The sequence below is a fragment of the Carcharodon carcharias genome, chromosome 11, assembly GCF_017639515.1.
Source record: "Carcharodon carcharias isolate sCarCar2 chromosome 11, sCarCar2.pri, whole genome shotgun sequence".
Taxonomy (NCBI): Eukaryota; Metazoa; Chordata; class Chondrichthyes; order Lamniformes; family Lamnidae; genus Carcharodon; species Carcharodon carcharias.
In genome coordinates this window covers 70,744,303-70,765,735 of record NC_054477.1, presented here as the reverse complement: position 1 = coordinate 70,765,735, position 21,433 = coordinate 70,744,303, and the positions used below count along the sequence as shown (strand labels likewise).

Here is a 21,433-nt window from a genome sequence, read left to right as displayed (position 1 = left end):
TCCTCCTCTTCCTCCCCGGGAGGCGGCGCTGCCGGCTCCCTTGGACTGGTCTGCTCATTGCCCAAAGTCCCCGCTGGGCGTCGCTCACTCCCCCTCCCCTCACTGGGAGTCAGGTTCGCGCCAGCGCAGTATCTCAGAACAGGCGGCTCCCTGGCTGTGACGTCGAGCTCTGTTTGGTCGGAGTGTAGATCACGTGGCACTAGCATTCTGGGAGATTTGGAAGATGGCGGTTGCAGTGGCTGGAATGAAGGAGTTTGATTCGCAGCTGCTGCTGCACCCGGAGCTCCTGTCTGGGGAATTCCTCCTGCACCTTCTACAGCAGGTGAGGCGATGAGGAGTGTACACCGCTTTACACTCCTATACTCTGAGCCACAAAAGGAGGTTGCAGACGGGCAGTTTTACAGGGCCTGGACCCTGGGAGGGGGTGCTTGTTGTCGTGTTTGCTGGTGTTTCCTATGGGAAATTGGATCCAATCCAGTCATCACCTGAAATAAACAAGCGAACCAACGGACCACTAAACCTGGGACAGTCGCCACTGTCACTGGACAGGTCCGAGATTGGGCACACTGGCAGCAATCCATTCTTGAACTAAACTAAGCTTGTATATTTATGACAAAAACAGACTTGGTCGGTGACAAAGCAAACTCATCCAGTTTGGATAGTACAAAAGCAAAATACTGCAGATACTGGAAATTTGAAATAAAAATAGAAGGATGAAGGATCATCGACCTGAACCTCAGTTTCTTTCCACACATGCTGCCTGATATGCTGAGTATTTCCTGTTTTTATGACCAATTGGAAAATTTTGCCTTAGTTGTGCTTTTTCAAAGTCTCAAGGAGCACAACTAAAGATTGGATTCTTGCAATTTTAGTGATAAGGTTAGGTTGGAGAAGCTGGGGTTGCCTTCCTTGGAGAAAAGGAGATTGAGGGGAGATTTGGTAAAAGCATACAAGATTATGACAAGTTTAGATAAGATAGACAAAGTAAAGTTGTTCCCTTTAGCTGGCAGTACAAGGATTAGCGGATACGGATTTAAGATTTTGAGGGTTTAAGGGGATGTGAAGAAAAACTTTTTATGCAGCAGATGGCAATGACCTTGATCTCACTGCCCATGAGGGTGGTGAAAGTAAAGAAAATGATTTCAAAAGAAAATTGGATGAGCGTTTGAGGAAAATAAACTTGTAGGGCTACAGGAAAAGAATGGGACTGACTGGATTGCTTTACTGAGAGCTGGCATGGACTTGTTGGGCTGAATGGCCTTCCTTGTGCCACCACGATTATGACTGATTTGAAAATTTCCTCATGTTTTTCCTTTTGCCTTGATATTTCCTTCTTAATTAAGGTGGCAGTCATAGAGTGCAGTAGTTAGGAAAATACAATAATTAACTACTGAAAGAGGGCAAGATTAGGTAATGATGTCCTGAATTTATGTTGTAGACGTCTGACGTCTAACAGGTTCTGTACTAATAGCCAGATATGAGGGTCTTCACTCAGTATTAAATATCAATATTAAATAAAATGAGTTACTAAGGATGATCGTTTAACACATTTGATATGGGCTTATTTCCCTTCAAATTGTTCCAACTGGGTTTCCTTCAGTTGTGATTTAGAATGAGTGCGAATAGATCAAAGTCATTGCATTTTGCAACTATGAAATATCACACTAAACCTGTGGATTTCAGCATGGGGCCTCAATCTCCACATTCTGTTGAATCTGAGGCATTACTGTTTCATCAGTTACTGTGTCATCAGGGAGTTGATAACGTTGAATTTGTTGGAGCTGCACTTTACCCGACAAGTGGAGAATATTCAATCGCACTCCTGACTTATGCCTTCTAAGTGGTGGACAATCCTTGGGGAGCCAGGAAATAAGTTGCAGAATTCACTGCAGAATTCTTAACCTCTTGTAGTCACAAATTTTATATGGCTAGTCCAATTATGTTTCTGCTCAATGGTAACCCTCCCCCCCAGGATATTGATAGTGGATAACTGAGCAATGGTAATGTCATTCACTGTCAAGGGGAGATGGTTAGATCCTTTCTTATTGGAGATGGGCTTGGGGTTGTGTTACAGTGAATAGTTGGCAAATAACATGTACAGTATTGCAGTTATCAAGTACAATTGTTTGTGGAATTTAACTAGATCTGCATGATTTTCTTTAGAGAAAAATAACCACCGAGAACCTGCATGATGCAGAGAAGGATCAGATTGTGGAAGTCTACATTCAGCATGTCATTCCACTGCCGCAGAGAGAGCTGCCCAAGAATAGATGGGGAAGAATGATGGCTGAGAAAAGAGGACAACAGTCCATGTGTGCTACAGAGAGTAAAAGGCATGTAATTTGTGTACTGTGCAGTGAATCAAAAGCATTCATCAGTTTCTTTGATATTGTATGAACTCCTAACCATATCAGGTTACGTTTTTGTTTTAAACTGAATCGGGTGATGATCATCAGCGATGGTTTCCGCACACAATCAGCATTAAGAAACTGAAGTGCATACTATGGCAACAAATATTTATTTGGATGTGAATGATGGTCTGCTAACTTCAGAATTGGTCAATTAACTTATTTTTTAACTAGCAGTTTTAAAAGTTCTTTCTGTTCCAATCAGCTTAGTAAAATTCTCTTCCATTTGTAGCTGTATGAATATTACAGAACACAAAAGAAAATTGTTTGAAGTTACTAAATTATCTCTGAAATTCAAGTGGTTTCAATGAACAAGAAACTTCAGCTGCAAATTTTTGATTATGAGATTGCGGTATTCATGTCTTGCCATTTTGTTCAAGAATGCTTCAGTGCTTATTTGAAATCTTAATGAGTAAGGTTATATTACGCAATTTTGCTGAATATAAATTTGGATATGTTCATGTGTTTGGCCTGTCGTATTTGTATTCATTAAGATTGTGCCAGTTGTTGCTTAATATTTATAATTCACTCATGCAAACATGGCATTGCTGACTATCCTTTTCCACTTCAGTGTTATCTGTTTCAACCTTCAAGATAATCTATTTTGCTATAAAATAATTTGTTTTGCAGTGACTTGTGCAAATACTTGGTATTATATGTAGAAAAAGCTGCAATTTATTTTAAGCTGATAAATATCCTAAACACATTTTGTGTAATGGCTACAAGTAAACCCATAATGTCATGGTACTAGGTGACAAAGGTGTAACAATGTTTTGATTGAAGCGTGAAGCATTTTAATTTGACTATGTACAGTTTATGTATGATATCAGGGAATTGATTATCAACATTAATGTGTCATACACTATTTGCAATTCATTTAAACACAAGTAAGTTCATGGTACTATAGCATCAACTACTTGTAAAATATCTTTGTAATCACATTTTTTTTTAATTCTTTGATGGGTTGTGAGCAGTGTTGGCAAGGCCAGCATTTGTTGCCCATCCCTAATTGCCCTTGAGAAGATGGTTAGCTACTTCTTGAACATCTGGTAATGGAACTTCCATCATGCTTTTCGGAAGGTAGATTGTTTTCTCACCCAATGACAGTGAAGACAATATAGTTTTAAGTCAGGATGGTGTGTGGCTTGGAAGGGAACTTGCAGGGAGTGGTGTTCCCAAGTGTCTGCTATCCTTGTCCTCTAGGTGGTAGAGGGTCTGGGTTTGGAAGGTACTGTCAAAGGAAGTTTGATGAGTTACTGCAGTACATCTTGTATATAGTACACACTGCAGTCACTAGTAGTGGAGGGAGTGAATGTTTAAGGTGTTGGATGGGGTGCCAATCAAGCGGGCTGCTATGTCCTAGATAGTGTTGAGCTTTTTGAGTTTGTTGGAGTTGTCTTCATCCAGACAACAAGTGGAGAGTATTCCATCACACCCCTGACTTGTGCCTTGTAGATGGTTGACAGGCCTTGGGGAGTCTGGAGATAAGTTACTCACTGCAGAATTCTCAACCTCCGACCTGCTTTTGTAGTCACAATATTTATTTGGCTAGTCCAGTTATGTTTCTGGTCAATGGTTAAACCACCCCCCCCCCGCCCAGTTGTTGAAGGTGGAGAATTAAGCATTGGTAATGCCATTGAGTGTCAACAGGAGATGCTTAGATTCTTTCTTATTGGAGATGGGCATTGTCTGACACTTGAGTTATGCGAATTTGTTGAAAACCATTAAATAATTTCTCAAGGACATGCTTTCTATTGATCAATATTTTATACAGAAGAAAGAATTTATGATTTTACATTTCAAGGCACTCCTTTTTGCCATTTTAATATACCATTCAGTTTACAACCTTTTATGACTTATTTTGCAGACCAGCAACAGAGGGCTCGAGGAAAAGGCCTCTAATTGTGTTTGATGGCAGCTCTACAAGTACAAAAATAAAACTCAAGAAGACCGAAAATGCAATGGCTGATCAAGTAAAGCAGTTGCCACCAGGGATCATAGGCACCAGCCCCACGAATAAACTTGCTGTCCAGCCAAGTGGCACAAATATTCTGACCGATAATAATGCAGTCAAAAGTCCAATTCGAAATGTTGTACCTAGCAATGGTATGGCTGCCACGAAGCATGGAGGCAATATGCCTTTGAAAACCTCACCATTGCCTTGCCCAACATCTGGAGGCACCAACTCCATAAAACTAAAGCGAGCACTTGCAAAAGATGGAGAGGGAGATGCACCAGTAAGTTTTAAAATTTACCGTTTTTAGCAGACCTAACAGGACATGCAGGCGTAGATTTTTTTGCACGCTTGTGTAATTGAGATGTAGTAGCTGTAATGTAACTTTATGGAATTTGCTTAAATGAATATGAACTATATCAGTGGAAGAACAGGTCCTGCTGAAGAATGACATTAGGTCAGCTTGTCTGTTATATTAATTGGAAATGATTTCATAAAATAGCATTCTGTAATGGTTCAAGTTAGTGCATTTGGTCCAATAAACATAATCGTGTTTGAGCTTACATTTTGTTTGTTGTTTTTTCCGACTGATATTTATTACTTAGCATAATTAGACATATTTGAATAAAAATCGATACACAAGGCATCCTAGTCCAAAGCTCACATTCCAGCATCAGTTCTCACTGCAGCCTCCTAGTCAATGTGTTATAAGTTATAATTCTGTTGTTCACTGGATGCCCTTGTGCATACATGTAGTCTGAATCTTTAGTTCTGTTCAAATCATGTGTGCCTCCTGCTGGTTATTACTCAGAATAGCCCTTGTACCACTGTCAAGTGTAAGTAAGCTGATATAAATTCCTTTTCACTCTCCCTGCAATTTATTTTTTAAAAGGAAAGCTTAGTCAGGATTTAAAAAGTTTACAGAAGTACTGCAGAGCTAAGTACAGTTGTAAAAGGTGCACTATTTCAAATTTTCATCTGTGTTTGTTGCTGCTGTGAACTTTTAAAGTAACCTGTTGCTGCATTCCAAGAGGTATTATTAAATCTTTATAGAATAACAACTTCTTATGAGGTTATCTTCAAATTAATGTCTCGTGGTGGTGAAGCATTTTTAGGTGCTAGAAGCCTCTAGAGTAAGGTCTGAAATGTGGCCCATGAGCTACATCTATCCCTCTATCACTAAGACTGAGGAATTCAGTCCTATTTCTGCTCATAGCTCTTATTTGTTTCCTTTTTCCCTGTTTACATTGTGGGCCTAGGGTTGGAAAGGAATGGTTATAGCACAGCTGTCTCATTGATAGATCTTACATTGTAACACTGAAATTTCTTAATATCTGCGAACAATGATATGAAAATTAATGGGAAAATGGATGTAAGACTTATGGGAATGATCTCCCTGCTCTCTGGTGCTGAACAGAATCGGCACACCAGGTGTGTGTGAATTTCCTCTCCCTGCCATTTGATCAGGCCCAGGCCAGAAAACTGGAACACAACTACAATCCCTGGACCCCATAGTCTGATGTTCTGCTGGAGAAAAGTTTATACTTAACTTGGAGATCTTCAGCTTGCTGCTTTTCCCCTTGGATCCTCTAATTTAAGCAGAGTCCTCATGCAAAGCACCTGTGCTGGTTGACACCAGCAATGCCAGTTTTTGCTTACATTGTTAAAACATTATTGGGTCTTTCCTGTGGCTACTGCAGGCTCTGCTCCACTATCTGAGGAAGCCCTGGAAATTCAGGTGCAATGTAAAGAATGCAGAGACCTAGCATAGCTAGTCTTCATCTCTTTATTTTTCTTAAGCTTTATTTCTGGAGTACGGGTTTTCTGTGGGCACAAAGGTAAGGAATGATGGCCCCTATTTAGAATCATAAGATGATTCAATACAGAGGGAAGCCATTCAGCCCATAATACCTGTGTTTGTTCTGTGATAGAGCTATCCAATTAATTCCAACATCCTGCTCTTTCCTGATAGCCCTGTCAATTTTTTTTGTCTTCAAGTATTTATCCAATTTTTCTATCAATATTACTATTCACTCTGCATCCATCATTCTTTCAGGAGGTGCATTCCAAAACCCTGACTCTATTGTACGCATCTGTGTGCCTGTGAAGACTAGTATTGGAAGGCTATTTGGTGACAGTGGGCATCATGTTGAGGCGCAGTACCTCATACTTCAGTTTTTCTACTTGCTGACAGAATGAGTGAACATAGACATAAGATAAAATGTAAAAGATTTAGGACACAGAATAGACAAGACCCCTATGCAGACAATTGTGAGCTGTGGAGTGGACTGTCAGTGCAAGTTATTGAAACAGACTGTGTCAACTTTTAAGAATAGACTAGATCCATACTTGTAGGAAACAGGGTAGGCACATGTGATTAGGACAACTGCTTTTGTAAAGAACAAACATCAACATGAGCTAGAACATTGATTTCTGTCACCAGTAAATGGATTTTCCATGTGCAAGTAGCCGTTTGGTTCCCCATCTCTTGAGCAAATCAGCATTGCTCGCATCACAAATCTTCCCTTAAAGACTGTTTGGTACTATCCTTACAAATGATCAACACCTTAATTAGAAGTGTAGATGAGTGGAGGGCCTGCCTTCAGTTAATAGGAGAAAATTACTGGACAGCTTACTTTCACATTAAGTGCTTGACCTGCTTTCAGTCAATTGACTGCTAAGTTAAAATGACAGGAAAGAAGGTTGACAAAGAAATTAATCCTAACAAGAAACCATCAGAAATCAAAATAAAAAATGAAAATGTGTATCTGACCACCTGCATCCAGACTGTAGTGTCATTAAATATGAGAAGATGACTGCAAAGCATGTTTGACTGGAAAAGCAAGGACCACCTTGGTGGATTAGGCAGTTAAAATTTGATGAGTCTTTAGTCATATCATGGTAAGTTTACTGAGGTAAAGTAATTCATCCTACTGGACAGATTTTGAAGATAAGATTTGTTAAAGGAAAATAAACTTTAGGTTTCAGGATGATTTTGGCCACTTATTTGGATATCCATGAAGAGAGCAGAAAATCATTGGCTGATGCTAAACTTTTGCAATAATTGTAATGGCCTCCATAAAGATAGCCTTCTAATCAAAGAATTTTAGTTCAAAACAAGGAATAGCTTTAAGAAGCTTGAAGGGATGTTTTAAGCTGTAAGTTGACTAAAGTAGGACAGTATACGCAAACAAACTTTCCTAAAAGTTTTGACATGCATCCAAGATACAAATAGCTTCTTATATTGGATTTTGAATCACATGGATAGGCCATTCAAGCCTACAGTATCATTCAATAAGATTGTGGCCGGACCCGTACTTAAATGCATTTAGCTCTACACTTTGATGGCCTTGCCGAATGAAAACCTATTGATCTCAGGGTTGGAAATTTGAACTGACCCAGTATTTACAGCCTTTTTGAAACAGAGATTCAGATTTCCACTACCTTTGCATGGAAAGTGCTAATTTCACTCCTAAATGACTTAGCCCCTTATTCTATATGTGCATCAAAAGAAATACCTTATCTGTGGCAGCACATCAAATCACTTTATGATTTTAAATGCCTTGATTAGTTCACCCCTCAACCTTCTAAACTCAAGGGTATGCAAACTACCTTAATGCAACTTGTCCCTATAATTTAACCCTTTAAACTGTGATGGAATCTGTATTGTACCTAGACCAAAATACCCTTCTTGAGCTGTGTTACGCTAAACTGAGTGTAGTGCTTCAACTGGGGTCTGGCCAAGGCTCTCTGAATCTGAAGTATAATTTCCTCAATATTTCAGCCCCTTTCAGATAAAGGCCAACAGTCCATTAGCCTTTTTGATTACATTCTGTACTAACTATTAATGATTGGTTGTACATGGACACAAGTTCCTTTGGTGAGTTCCTCGTGCCTCACCATTAAGAAAATGTTTCAATTCAATCCAAAATGGATTATCTCTTCCTTCCCCACATTTAACACCATCTGCCACAGTTTTTCCTCAATCCATATACATTTGTAACTTCCTGCTTCCTTTGACATAACTTTTTATGCTTTCAAGCTTAGTATTACCTGTAAGCTTGGATAGCCAGCTCTGTTCCTTAATTGCAGTCAATGAAATATATGGTGAAAAGTTGCAGCTATTCCTTAGGGAACCTGCCTTACAGAAGCGTACCGTAAAGGAGAAAGCCATTTTGTCCATTGTTCATTGCTGGCTCTTTGAAATCAAATTGGTCCTACTCCCCTGCTGTTACCCATTACCCAAGTAATGTTTTTCATTTTCACATATACATCCAATTACCTAATGATAGCATTGAATCTGCTTGAGCAAATTTTCAGGCAGTGCATTCAAAATCACCATATCTCAATGCCTAAATTATATTTTCACTCGTTCATGGGATGTGGGAGTTGCTGGCAAGGTCAGCATTTATTGCTCATCCCTGTTTGCCCTTGAGAAGGTTGCAGTGTGCCATCTTCTTAAGCCGCTACAGTCTTCGGTGCATGTATCCCCACAGTGCTGTTAGGGAGCTCCCAGATTTTGGTCCAGCAATGATGAAGGAATGGTGATATATTTCCTAATCAGCATGGCATGTGACTTGGTAATGGTGTTCCTAAGCATCTGATGTCCTTGACCTTCTAAGCTGTTGAGATCACAGGTTTGTGTGGTACTGTTGAAGATACTTTGGTGAATTGCTGTAGTGCAGGTATTAGATGGTCCACACTAAAGCCTTGGTGCACCAATGTTGGATGGGGTACCAATCAACCAGGCTACTTTGTTGTGGATCGTATTTCTTGAGTGGTTTTGGAGCTGCACTCATTCAGTCAAGTGGAAACGATTCTATCATATTCTTGACTTGTGCCTTGTGGTTGGTGGAAAAGGCTTTGGGCAGTTGGGAGGTGCCTCACTCGCTGGAGGCCTACCCTTGTAGCTATGAGCAGTTATGTGACTGGTTCAGTTAAGTTTCTGGTCAATGAAATTCCCCAGGGTGTAGTTGATGGGGCATTCAGTGATGGTAATGCTGTTAAATGTCAAGGGGAAGTGGCTGGACTCTCATTTGTTGGAGATGGGCGTTGCTGGGCACTTGCATGCTGCAAATGTTACTTGCCACTTATCAGCCCAAGCTTGAATGTTGGCCAACTTGCTGTTTGTGCTTGGATGACTTAATTTGCAAGGCATTGTAATGATCAGCAGACATCCCCTCTTCTAACCATATGTTGGAGGAAAGGTCATTGATGAGGCATCTGAAGATTGTGGGGCCAAGGACATTGCCATGAGGAAGTCCTTCAGTCAAATCCTGGGACTGAGAAAATTGGCCTGCAACAATCACAACCATCTTCCTTTGTGCTAGATATGACTCCAGCCAGCAGAAAGTTTTTTCCTTGATTCCAATTGACATCAATTTTACTGAGCTCCTTGATGCCACATTCAGTTAAATGCTGCCTTGATGTCTCAGCACTGGAATTCAACTCTTTTGTTCTTCTTTGGAGCAAGGCTGAAATGAGGTCTGGAACTAGGTGGTCCAAGTGGAACCCAAACAGAGTATCTGTGAACAAGCTGTTGGTGAGTAAGTGCCGCTTTATAGCACAGTTGACAACACTTTCCACGTTGATGATGGGGTGTTATTTGATCATATTGCATTTGTCCTGCTTTTTGCGGGCAGGCCATACTTAAGCAATTTTCCACTTTTCTGGAGAGATGGTGGTTTTGTGGCTGAACTGGAACATCTGGATTAGAGGTGCAGCTGGTTCTGGAGCACAAGTCTTCAGCACTACAGCCTGGATGTTGTCGAGGTCCTTGGCTTTGGTTGTATCCAGTGTTCTCTTCTGTTTCTTGATATGATGTGAAGTTAAGTTGACATTTCTCCTAAAGCGTTGCCCAGAATTAGACACAGTACTGCAGCTAAGTCCCAACGAGTGATTTTAAAGATTTAGTCTAACTTGCATTGTACTTAATGGCCTGGAATTTTCTCTTTGCTACCTGCGCAGCCTGCATGGATTCACCATTAATATCATTGAGGAATGTAGTGCAGGTAGCGGCTGGTAGTGCTGTCTGCCCTTGGGGAACCTGTGTTGTCTACATAGTGGTGCTATACAAACAAATTTTTTCCTCCATAATTTACAAATCTAGAGAGCGTTGGAAAATTATAGCTAATGCATTTACAATATCTTTGCCCATTTCTTTAGATATCCTGGCATGGAAGTTGTTAGGTCCTGGAAATTTGCCCATCTTAAAGTATATTATTTTCACCATTATCATTTTTGAAACTTACATTTGCACCTCATTACTTTCTTCCTATTGCCTTTTTGTAGCTGTCCCTGGATTTTCATTTTTTCCTTACATTTGTGTAAACCTTTTCTTTGTTTCCTTCACTACCTTTATGAATCAGTTGCAAAGGTACTGAAGAGCTAAGTTAAAACTAGACACAGACATCTTGCTAAAGCTAACTTGCCCTCTAAAGCTAAATTGTCATTTGTGGCCTTAAAAGGGAAGTAAAGCTCTTCTTTCGTGTACTGAAATTAGTTGTTGCCCTTGAATGGTTTGGCCATGGTTTGTTTCCTTCATGGATGAAAACTTATTTTGGATCTAGGACCAATGGAAGCACTCCCCTCAACCTCACTCTCGTTTTTCTCTTCTTCTCTCCCCGATTCACCACCACCTCAGGTTCAGATAAGTAGTTCTATATCTATGGTGTATAGAAAGCAATAACCTTTCCGGAAAACAGAGATCATGACCCAAGCCATCACCCCACAGTCCACATATTTGCTGATCCATCTTTTGCACTTTGTGCAGGAGATCTGAGGAAGTTGTAAAGTTAGGTTTTCAACCATTTTCCAAAGGGGATTGTATTTCTGAACAACATTTCATGGGTCTAGGAATGTAACATTCTCCAGTGTATTCTTGGGGTCTGGATGAGAAATCTAATCATCAGCTGCTTTCAGTTCATGATAGTAGTGCTGTAGAAACTGAGGGATTCTTTCTCTGGCTGGGCAAAAAGAACCTGATGAAGGTGATCGATCAGTGCTAAAACTGCAGCATAATTCCTGATTTTCATTTCTGAGGGAAGTGCTAATGACAGATTTGGGAATTTTTTTGTTCGTTTTAAAACTTGAGTTAATGATTAACTTAGTGAGTTCCTCAGACAGTCTCTCGAGCATCTTTCTTTCACTAAGAGCATTGGTGCTGATTCTACTGTCCAAACTACAAAGCAATCAAGCTCTGTATCTGTAGCACTGGTGTTGATTGAACTGACACCAATTCCATTATTTTCAAGAAGCCAACTTGCAGACAAGGCAATTACCCGGAAAATTCTAGGAGGAAAAATGATCTATTTTACCAGCTGGGTACTTCCATCATTTTCTGTTTTTATTTCTGATTTCCAACATCCACAGTATTTTGCTTTTGTGAAGATTAAAGCATTGTTGGTCAAAATTATAGGGAGAGGATATCAGCATTGTGCATTGACAAACACCTGCTTTAGTTGTCCAACTTAAGTTTTGTGCTTTACTAGATTAATCCAGGCAGTGGGCACCATATGATTGAGACACCTGGGGTGCATGGCATGGTCTTCCTTATACACCAACTTAATACTCTATCAAACAAATAGGCAGAAAATCTGTTTGTGTTTGCTTATGTTTGTTTGATGTTACACTGCACAGTTGGAAACTGTATTTTGCTCATACCTAGTGCTGAAAAGACATTCAAAGCATTTGTGAAACCTTTGTAAAGTTTAAATGCAAATTGCATTCAGCTATTACAAACGTACTTTCAATCCTGGTGCCAAATTAATGAGTACATTATTGCGGTTATATACATAGGCACACAGAACAATTGAGTAGTATTTAGTATTGCAAATAATACTTTGTTTTTGCCTGCAGGTGGAATTAAGATCTACAGAGCCAAAGAAAAAGATTCAACATGTTACCTGGCCATAAGGTCTGACAGTCCTATTACTACATTTTTCATTTACATCTTATGATGTTGCCATGCCAACTAACCTGTTGGAAGTGGCAGGCTGGAAAACCAACTGGGAATGAGGCACCCATTAAACAATTAAAAGAAATCCATGATCCATTTTGGTTCTTTAAAATAGACCAACCAGTGAAATAGCACCTTTCACTCAACAACTTTATACTACATGCAATTTATAATACTACTTTAGAACAATGGATTTTTTGTATGTAGTTACTTTCTATTTGTGAAAGGACCCAATTTCCTTTTTGAATAGAATTAGGAATATTATGTCACATCAGGTATAGTACATTGTTTTATGCACAATTTACACACGTCTGTATTTTAATATGTATACGTTTGGTCTAAATTTGGGACTCATTTTTTTAAAATTGAAAGGTAGTTAATGCTCATAAATCTGACTTTGTTAATATTGCGCTGTATTTTCCCTTTTAACATGTCAGTTTTCAAATTTAACTCATGATAGGATATATGGCATTTTAGAGTTGCAAACTAAAGTCCGTGAAAAAAGCCTAATAGTTGATGTTTCTGTTATGTACTAATGGAAACTTGTGTATGCCAAATGAATAAATCCAGTGAAGACAAACTTCAGGATAGGCAGTTTTTCATTGGTTCCACTATTCTGCTATAAATGTAATTTGTTACTATCAATTACTTTATCAATGGGCCTTAAATTGCCAACTCAAATTTTAAAGTTCCACGTGTGAAAATGGGGAAAGTTACGTCAGTAACTTGAAACCTCTTTTTAGTTGTTCAGTGTATCTGTCTTCAGCTTCTGGGTTCATATCATAACATATAAACTAAGTCCTCAATGCATCAACCAGGAATCTGTTCAAATCTTTTCTTCATACAATAGTTTGTCCATTAAATAATTCCAATGGAGGACCCACATACAATAAAAGTTCAATTTATTATAGCATATGATCACTTCTTAGAAATGTCGCAATGCCCTTCACAAATGTTGTTACTTTACAATCCCATTGCTGTTGAACAATTCACACATTGAACATAATACATTTAATAGTTATGTAATAAGCAGCTCTGACTAATGTGTAAGAATCAGGCTTGAATTTATTAGGACAGGGGTACATTTTAGGTAATTAGCAGATGTGATGTATGTTTTTAAATTTTGTTGAATTATTATGTTGTGCCCATCAAGGTAATGGATATTAGTACAGTGTTAGGATATGAAACAGTTTCCCATTTTGGGTATCCAGTGTTAGCATCAAACACTCCACGGTCAGGTATATCACAGCTAGTTGCAAAGTCTTTGCCTCAATAATCTGTCTCTCAACAATGTGCCTTACCTCACAGAAATACAAAGCAATGTGATATTTCCAGTTTCCTCAGTAACAATCTTTATGCCCTTAGAGATTGCCAATTAGTACCAAAATAGGTGTAATTAAGTGGAATGGCCCATGAAGTTTAGACTGCCAAAGATTTGGTTTTATAAGAAAGTACACAAAGCAAGAAAGACAGGATACCTTCATCCCGGCAATTTGGGTTGGAATCAATCACAGCTGCTAGAGGTGAAAAGCATTCATACCATTAGTTGCAGTCAGAAATTTATACACATGCTACTTCATATAACTTAGAATTGACCAGACAGTATGATTAAACCTGTGGTGCATTTGCTTTGTATTCCAATGCTATTATATGTAGATGTAATTGGTAGTGTTGAGTCCATGTAGATGATATGAGACCAGCTGTGTAATATCTCCCTTAAATTTTAGTTTGCACAGCACTGGACCTCGACAATTATCTGTCAGTAAAAGAAGCAGTTTTATTAAATTATCAAATTAGAAATCGTATCCCTGAGAAGAGAATTTAAAAAAAAAACAAAAAAAATTTGACTACATTATGTAAAGAAAGAATTTGGGTTCACATAGTGCCTTTCTTGACCTCAGACTGTAGCAAAATGCTTTATAGGCAATAAAATGTTTTTTGAAGTGGGTTCACGGTTGTAACATAGGAAATAGAGCAGCAAATTTGCACACTGCAAGGCCCCACAGACATCCAAGTGATAAATAACCAGATAATCTGTGGTTGCTGATGGTGTTGTCCGAGGATTCTCTGGCTCTTCTTCAAGTAGTAGCGTGGGATCTTCTACATCCACCTGAGAAGGCAGACAAGACCTAGGTTTAATATCTTGTCCAAAAGATAGTGCAGCATTCCCTCAGTATTGCACTGACGTGTCTTTTGGTTTATGAGTTCTGGAGTAGAGCTTGAACCCATGGTCATCTGACTCAGAATTGTGTGCGCTACCATTGAGCTATGGCAGACACCAGGAATGGGCCACTTGTGTAATGTCCTGGATGGGAACACTGTGACAGTTAGCGCCTCGGCATCTAGAACACCGATGCTGTGGTGGTGTAGATGTTTCTGTTGTCTGTTGGCACCAAGAAAACAAAAGACCCAAACTCTTTGGGAATTAAAATCGGAGAACAGGCAGGCAATGCTTAAGGGAGACATTTAAACACTGGAGTCAACAGGAAGGAGAGCAACAAGGCTGATTCCTAATGTTAGAGGGAGTGTGTTATGATAAGAGACTTGTGGGACAATTATAACCTAACCCTGTAGTAATATATTGTTTTTAATGATTGTAATTCGTATGCCAGGCTCCACTTCTCAACTAAACAACCATTAAATTCTGCATACAGATTTTATTAAAGGGAGGTTCAGATTGCTGTATATATTATTAATCTCCAGATTGGTCAGTAAATCCATAGCTATCTTACATTCAGCTTTCGGAATTAATTGTAATAATATAATTGTGTACAAAGAAATGTTCCACCACCGATATTAGATTAAAATTCCTGTCAAAGTATGAGCTCCAGATTACCAAACTATAATATCTGTTATCTTTGGATTCCTCTTGATTGCTGTTACAGCAATTCTGTAATTCTGTAAACCACTTATTGTTTTGTTGGATATAGCAGAAGTTTACAAAATATTGTCTTAGATGTGAGTCATTTTTGTATGAGAGGTAAAAAATAACCATGACTAAATAAATATTTTTGAACCTTTAATCTTCCCTCTGTACTTTCCCCTCAACATATAGTTAAACATAATTGGCACCATTCGCATATTCTTCACACTTGGTTGATTTAGAGCTCAGTGCAGGTACCTGATATGTCCTGAATACATTCTTAGGAGACAAGTGTATTTTAACAGATGATTTCCACAAGTCCTCCTCAAAAGAGTAAAGTTCAGATATTTTTCTTCTTTTAATTCTTTCTGGGCAATGTTATGAACTCTGTATAGCTGTAACTTTATTTTATAGATGCCTCAACTGAAAAAGGTGTTTGCTGAGTGAAAAAATGGCCCTAAAGGATGTGTGCCATTTTTGGCTATTCTCTTGCTTTGTGGCCAAAATTATATACAAATGATTTCTATTATATGTTAAGAGTACATTTCAGTTTTCAAAGTCAAAATATATTTGTTACAACATGTAAAAAAAAATTGCCTTTGTTTTGTGCACTGAAGGATGAAATTTAATGCAAAGCTATATGTTGAACTAACTCTTGATTTACCAAGGCATTGTGCAATAGAGTACTGGGACAATAGATTTGTAGCTGATGTGAGCATTTCTCCTGTCAGCTGGGCTTCCAAGGAGCTGTGAATTCCCACAGGAAGGGAAATTAATGTAAGTAATTCTCTGCCACTTGCACGCACATCTTAGCGCTGCCAATTACCACATGGGTACCCCAGTAGAGGCCTGGGGTAAACCAAAAATCTTAATTCAAACATTTTGAACCAAAACATGTACAAATTTAAGTATTAACAGTTTAACTGATAGCGCAGGTTAACTGCTCACTTGACTGATTTAGTGGGCACTGGTGAGTTGCATTTTATGAATGTTGATCGCTATGCAAATTTAAGAAACAGAGTTCTCAATTTTAACAGAATACAAATCACCAGATACAAATCAGAAGTTGCCGCTGAAATATATAGTGCTGTAATTAGACCAACACATTAATCAACATTGAATTCTGCTCACCAAAATGTGAGGGAAACACCCAAGTCCCCAGAGGCTGTGTAATAAGGCTGATTCTTACCCATGGAGTTATAAGGACAAACCAGAACAACTGAACTCTTGAATAAAAAAGTAAGGAAGTGATGTTGAATTTGTACAAGACATTGGCTTGACTAAAGTTGGAGTACCGCATGTGGTTCTTTACATTTCATTGTAGGAAGAATATTTCAGACATTGAATGGGTACAGTGAAGATTTGCTAGATTTTTTTTTACAAAAAGCAGACCAGAAAAATGGGTTTATTCCATTAGAACAAAACAAATTAAGACAAGATCTAACAACAAAGATATTGAAGATTATTAACACTTTAGAGAGGGTAAAATATTACTTCCATTGGTTGATAGATTGTTAACAAGGGGGAAAGACTCAGGATTATCATTAAAGCAACAAAAGAAAAAGTGTTATGGTAAGATCATTTACTTACTTAAATGGTTAATAAGGCATTAAATGTACCATTATAAAAAGGAATTGGATAAGTATATGGAAAGGAAAGGCATAAAATATATGGAGAGTGGAGTTAAGAGTAAGATAGCTTCAAGTGAAGGTCTAACATTGGCGTAGAAGCCGTGGGCCGAATGGCTTTCTGTGCTGCAATTTCTAGGAATTCTTTAGCCTTGAAAGATGCATGAGAGAAGCTTTCTAGAGCTATGTGAAATAAGATGGAGGAATAATAGAGACAAATCTGGAACATTATTTATTGTTAAGCCACCACTGTAGGGTATGTGGCATGTATCAATTATCAATAAGCAAACTTAGAAATGCTGCCAAGAAGCGCAGAGTGTTTAAGTCTCCAAATAGCCTTGTAGGTCAGAAATTAAGGAGAAAACTCTGAAATTTGGGATACCACAGGGATTAATACTGGACCATTGCATTTTTCACTGTATTTAAAAGATTTGGAATCAAGGAAAGGATCAAAGCTGAATTTGCAAATGATGTCAAATGGGGGTAGTGGAATTGAAACAGTAGGTAAGTGGCAAACCAAGTAGAATAGTATTGCTGAAACTCTGTACTATCATTCTGTACTACCAAATGACTACAAATAGAATAGGTTGGGGAGATTGGCTAGCAAGTGGAAAAAGTCCTTTAATAAGGAAAATTGCAGGGAAGGAAAATGGTTCCAAGCTGCAGGATTCAGCATTGGAAAGGTATTTGAGTATTAGTTGTATAGCTTACTAATGTCAACAGCACATTTATGGCAGCAATAAGGGAGAATGTTTAGATGACGAATGTATAATCTGTGTAGTTAGCACAAATTCCAATAGCTGATTACAAGCATTTTCAAGGTACTAGTATGGCCTTGCCCATAGTACTGTGAGCAATTCTGGTCAGCATACTTCAGAAAGATTATTCAGGCACTGGTGTCCAGCTTAAAGCCTCTGAACAAAGGGGAGATTTTTTAAAAGCCTGTATTGTTTACTCTAGAAGAAAAGGTTCAGGCAAAATATCATTTTAGCAATTGTGATCCTTAAATGATAGACAGATTGAATCCTGATGGGACATTTTAGATTGCCATAAAGTTATACCTAGGGGACACACACTCAAGTTTAGAAGTGCACAGAATTTAAATTTATTTCCTTTACACAGAGGGTGATCAACATGTGGATCAGTGGAGGTGAACACTATGGAAGAATTGGATAGGTTTTTGAGGGAGTGATTATTGCAAGGTATTCATTTTTGGAATTGCTCAGATGGGCTGCCAGCCTTGTACTTTCCTCATGTGATTGATTCAAACGGTCATTAAATGCTATAATAGGTTTTTAATGGAAGGATGAACTTTAAGAAACAAATAGCCTCCATCTTCTGTACTTACATTTGTATTACAATGACTTTCTACAATAAGTGATTTCAAAATACTACCGCAACGAACGTACTTAAGACTCCTTAACACCCATTATGTGACTGATAAAAAATGAAACTGGCTTTGTATGCTACACATCAGTAGGCTGGTTATTATTATACCATTTTGTTACAGACACACAAACAAGATACTAGGTCTTGTGGAAAACAAAACTTTGTGATGACTTTGACTCAAAATTTCCTTCAGATATAGAAATAAAATATTTCACAAATATGTAGGGCTTGTTATTAATCTAGGAGACTGCTGTAATACTCAGATTTCACCACTAGATGACACAGGAATTGCATATAAAATCAAATGGGCTTTAGCAAACACGTTTTCATTTTTTGATTCCAATCAAAAGCCGCATAATTTCTGCTTAAGTGGCATGTGATTGAAGCGTATGTGCTGGTTGTGTTGAATTCAAAAGTGAATTATGGCAGCTGGAATATATATTTGAGAATCCCAGGCAAATAATCAGTTGTTGATGGTGGAAACAGCTGTGGGACAATTGAAGTGATAAGATAGATTTGGGCATCATCAGCCTATAGGCAAAATCTGGCCTCATTCTTCTAAATAACACACAAAAAGGGTAATTTATGAATGATGAAGAGGAGTGAGCCTAAGACAGAACACTGCAGTACCCAAGAGGTGACTGAAGATGAGGGAGAAGTCTTTTGAGACAAAGTAATGTCTACAATGTATCAGGTAAGGATGGAAGCAGCAGTGCTGTGAAGATCGACTGTAGAGACACTCAGAGAGACTGTCAAAAGCAGCAGAAAGACCAAGGTATTCGATGAGGATCAATGAACTATGATCAGTCAGCTTAGAAGAGACTTGACCAGTCGAATGCATTCCTGGCCAGCCTCCCATGATTTACCCTCTGTAAACTTGAGGTCATTCAAAACTCTGCTGCCTGCGTCAAGTCCCCTTTACCCATCCTCCCTATGTTCACTGACTTACATTGACTCACAGTGAGGAATTATCTTGAATTTAAAATTCTCATCCTTTTTTTCATATCCCCCCATGTCCTTGCCCCTCTCCAGGCCTACAATCCTCCAAGGTACCTGCACTCCTGTAAATCTGGCCTCTTGAGTATCCTCAATTTACTTTACCTAATTTTCCTCTTTTAGTTTACTCCTAAAACTTAACCTTTTTTGTCTCTCTATGTGGTTCTGTGTCAAATTTTGTTTTGTAATGCTCCTGTGAAGTTCTTTGGAGCATTTTGTTATACTAAAAGTGCTTTATAAGTTGCAAGTTTTTGCTGATAATTACTTTGCTGAGCATGGTTTTAGTGCTTTAAGATTTAAGTGGAGGCATAGATGTGAGGTAATAACATGATCTACAGCTTTAAAAAAAAGGTGTGAGATGGGGCAATAGTTGGCAAGGATGGAGGTGTTGAGAGTAAGAGAAAACATTGTTCACATCCAAAAATGGGCAGGGAGGTAGCACAGGGAGCAATCCGTGTGCTTGAATGGATCAGCCTGAGGAATGCTTAACAATTGGCCTCATTCCCCATCATCATCAAACTGACCTACTGGGGACTTATAATGAATCCTTAACAAAGGAGGAGGCTCCACAAATATCCCCATTCTCAATAATGGGGGGAGCCCAGCACACCAGTGCAAAAGACAAGGCTGAAGCATTAACAACAAACGAGTGGATGATCCATCTCGGCCTCCTTCAGAGGTCCCCAGCATCACAGATGCCAGCCTTCAGCTAATTCGATTCACCCCATGTGGTACCAAGTAACGGCTGAAGGCACTGGAAAATGCAAAGGCTATGGACCCTGACAATATTCCAGCAAAAGTACTGAAGACTTGTGTTCCAGAACTTGCTGCACCCCTAGCCAAGCTGTTCCAGAACAACCACAACACTGGCATCTACCCAGAAATGTGGAAAATCACCCAGGCATGTTCTGTGCACAAAAAGCAGGACAAATGCAACCCAGCCAATTATCATCCCATTAGTCTACTCTTGGTCATCAGTAAAGTGATGGAAGGGGTCATTGCTATGATGTGGCAAATGATGTGTGCCAGGCAGATCAAATTCATGAGTGAAACTTGGTCATACTATTATAACAGTTTTGCAATTTGTATTTATTACGAGATGCGTAAACTGAATTCAGAAGTAATAAGTCCACCAAGACCTTTAGCGATTTTAAAATTAAATGAAAATATGTATTAACAAAATAAAAGATGTCAAGCACATGCATAAGACTACAATGCCTATAATAATAACTCCTAAAATTCCTAATTAACCTGACTCCCAGTTACATTCCCTTTAAGGCAATGATCCAACATAGATTTTATGTTTAACACAGACTCAGCAAGTTAACACAATACCCTGGACAGTGGAATTCCAAATGGCTTTTATCCAGCTTTCATTTCAGTAGACAGCAGACTTATGGACAAATGCTGGAGGCTTCATTAAGGCTATTTCACACACCCCTGTTAGATCTTCTGAAACACAACTTTTCATTCTCCTTTATTTATGCTCCTCTCTTTTTAATACGTAAATTCTATTGTTCTGTATGTCTTTGAAACTGTATTTTCCTCATAACATAATATTTTGGCGCCTTGAAAGTTTTTATCAGCAACTTTTGGGAAAAATAAACACAAGAGCAGGTCTGAGGCTAGGAATCCTGTGGCGAGTAACTCACCTCCTGACTCCCCAAAGCCTGTCTACCATGTACAAGGCACAAGTCAGGAGCATGATGGAATACTGTCCACTTGCCTGGATGAGTGCAACTCCAACAACACTCAAGCAGCTTGACACCATCCAGGACAAAGCAGCCTGCTTTATTGGTACCACATCCACAAACATTCACTCCCTCCCCACCAATGCACAGTGGCAGCAGTATGTACCATCTACAAGATGCACTGCAGGAACTCACCAAGCTTCCTTAGACAGCACTTTCCAAACCCACGACCACTGCCATCTAGCAGGACAAGTGCAGCAGATACATAGGAACACCACCACCTGGATGTTCCCCTCCAAGTTACTCACTGTCCTGACTTGGAAATATATCACCATTCCTTCACTGTCGCTGGGTCAAAATCCTGGAACTCCCTCCCTAACGGCACTGTAGGTGTACCTACTCCACATGGACTGCATGGTTCAAGAAAGCAGTTCACCACCACCCTCTCAGGGGCAATTAGGGATGGGCAACAAATGCTGGCCCAGCTAGCAATGCCCACATCCCATGAATGAATTTTTAAAAAGCCTCACATGTTGGGCTGCTGCAT

General features: G+C 39.0%; 1 protein-coding gene across 1 annotated transcript; it reads left to right on the top strand.

Annotated features, from left to right (window-relative positions):
* Positions 1–177: 177 nt before the first annotated feature.
* Positions 178–15,342, top strand: c11h2orf49 (chromosome 11 C2orf49 homolog). The gene is made up of 4 exons (XM_041199535.1): positions 178–322; positions 2,164–2,333; positions 4,276–4,645; positions 12,220–15,342. The coding sequence occupies exons 1-4, from the start codon at positions 224–226 to the stop codon at positions 12,274–12,276; spliced, it is 696 nt and encodes a 231-aa protein (XP_041055469.1). The 5' UTR covers positions 178–223; the 3' UTR covers positions 12,277–15,342.
* The last annotated feature ends 6,091 nt before the right edge of the window (positions 15,343–21,433 follow it).

Coding starts and splice junctions, on each gene's coding strand:
- c11h2orf49 (XM_041199535.1), top strand. CDS start 224: ATGGCGGTTGCAGTGGCTGGAATGAAGGAGTTTGATTCGCAGCTGCTG. Junction 323..2,163: donor TCCTGCACCTTCTACAGCAG/GTGAGGCGATGA, acceptor GATTTTCTTTAG/AGAAAAATAACCACCGAGAA. Junction 2,334..4,275: donor TGTGCTACAGAGAGTAAAAG/GCATGTAATTTG, acceptor CTTATTTTGCAG/ACCAGCAACAGAGGGCTCGA.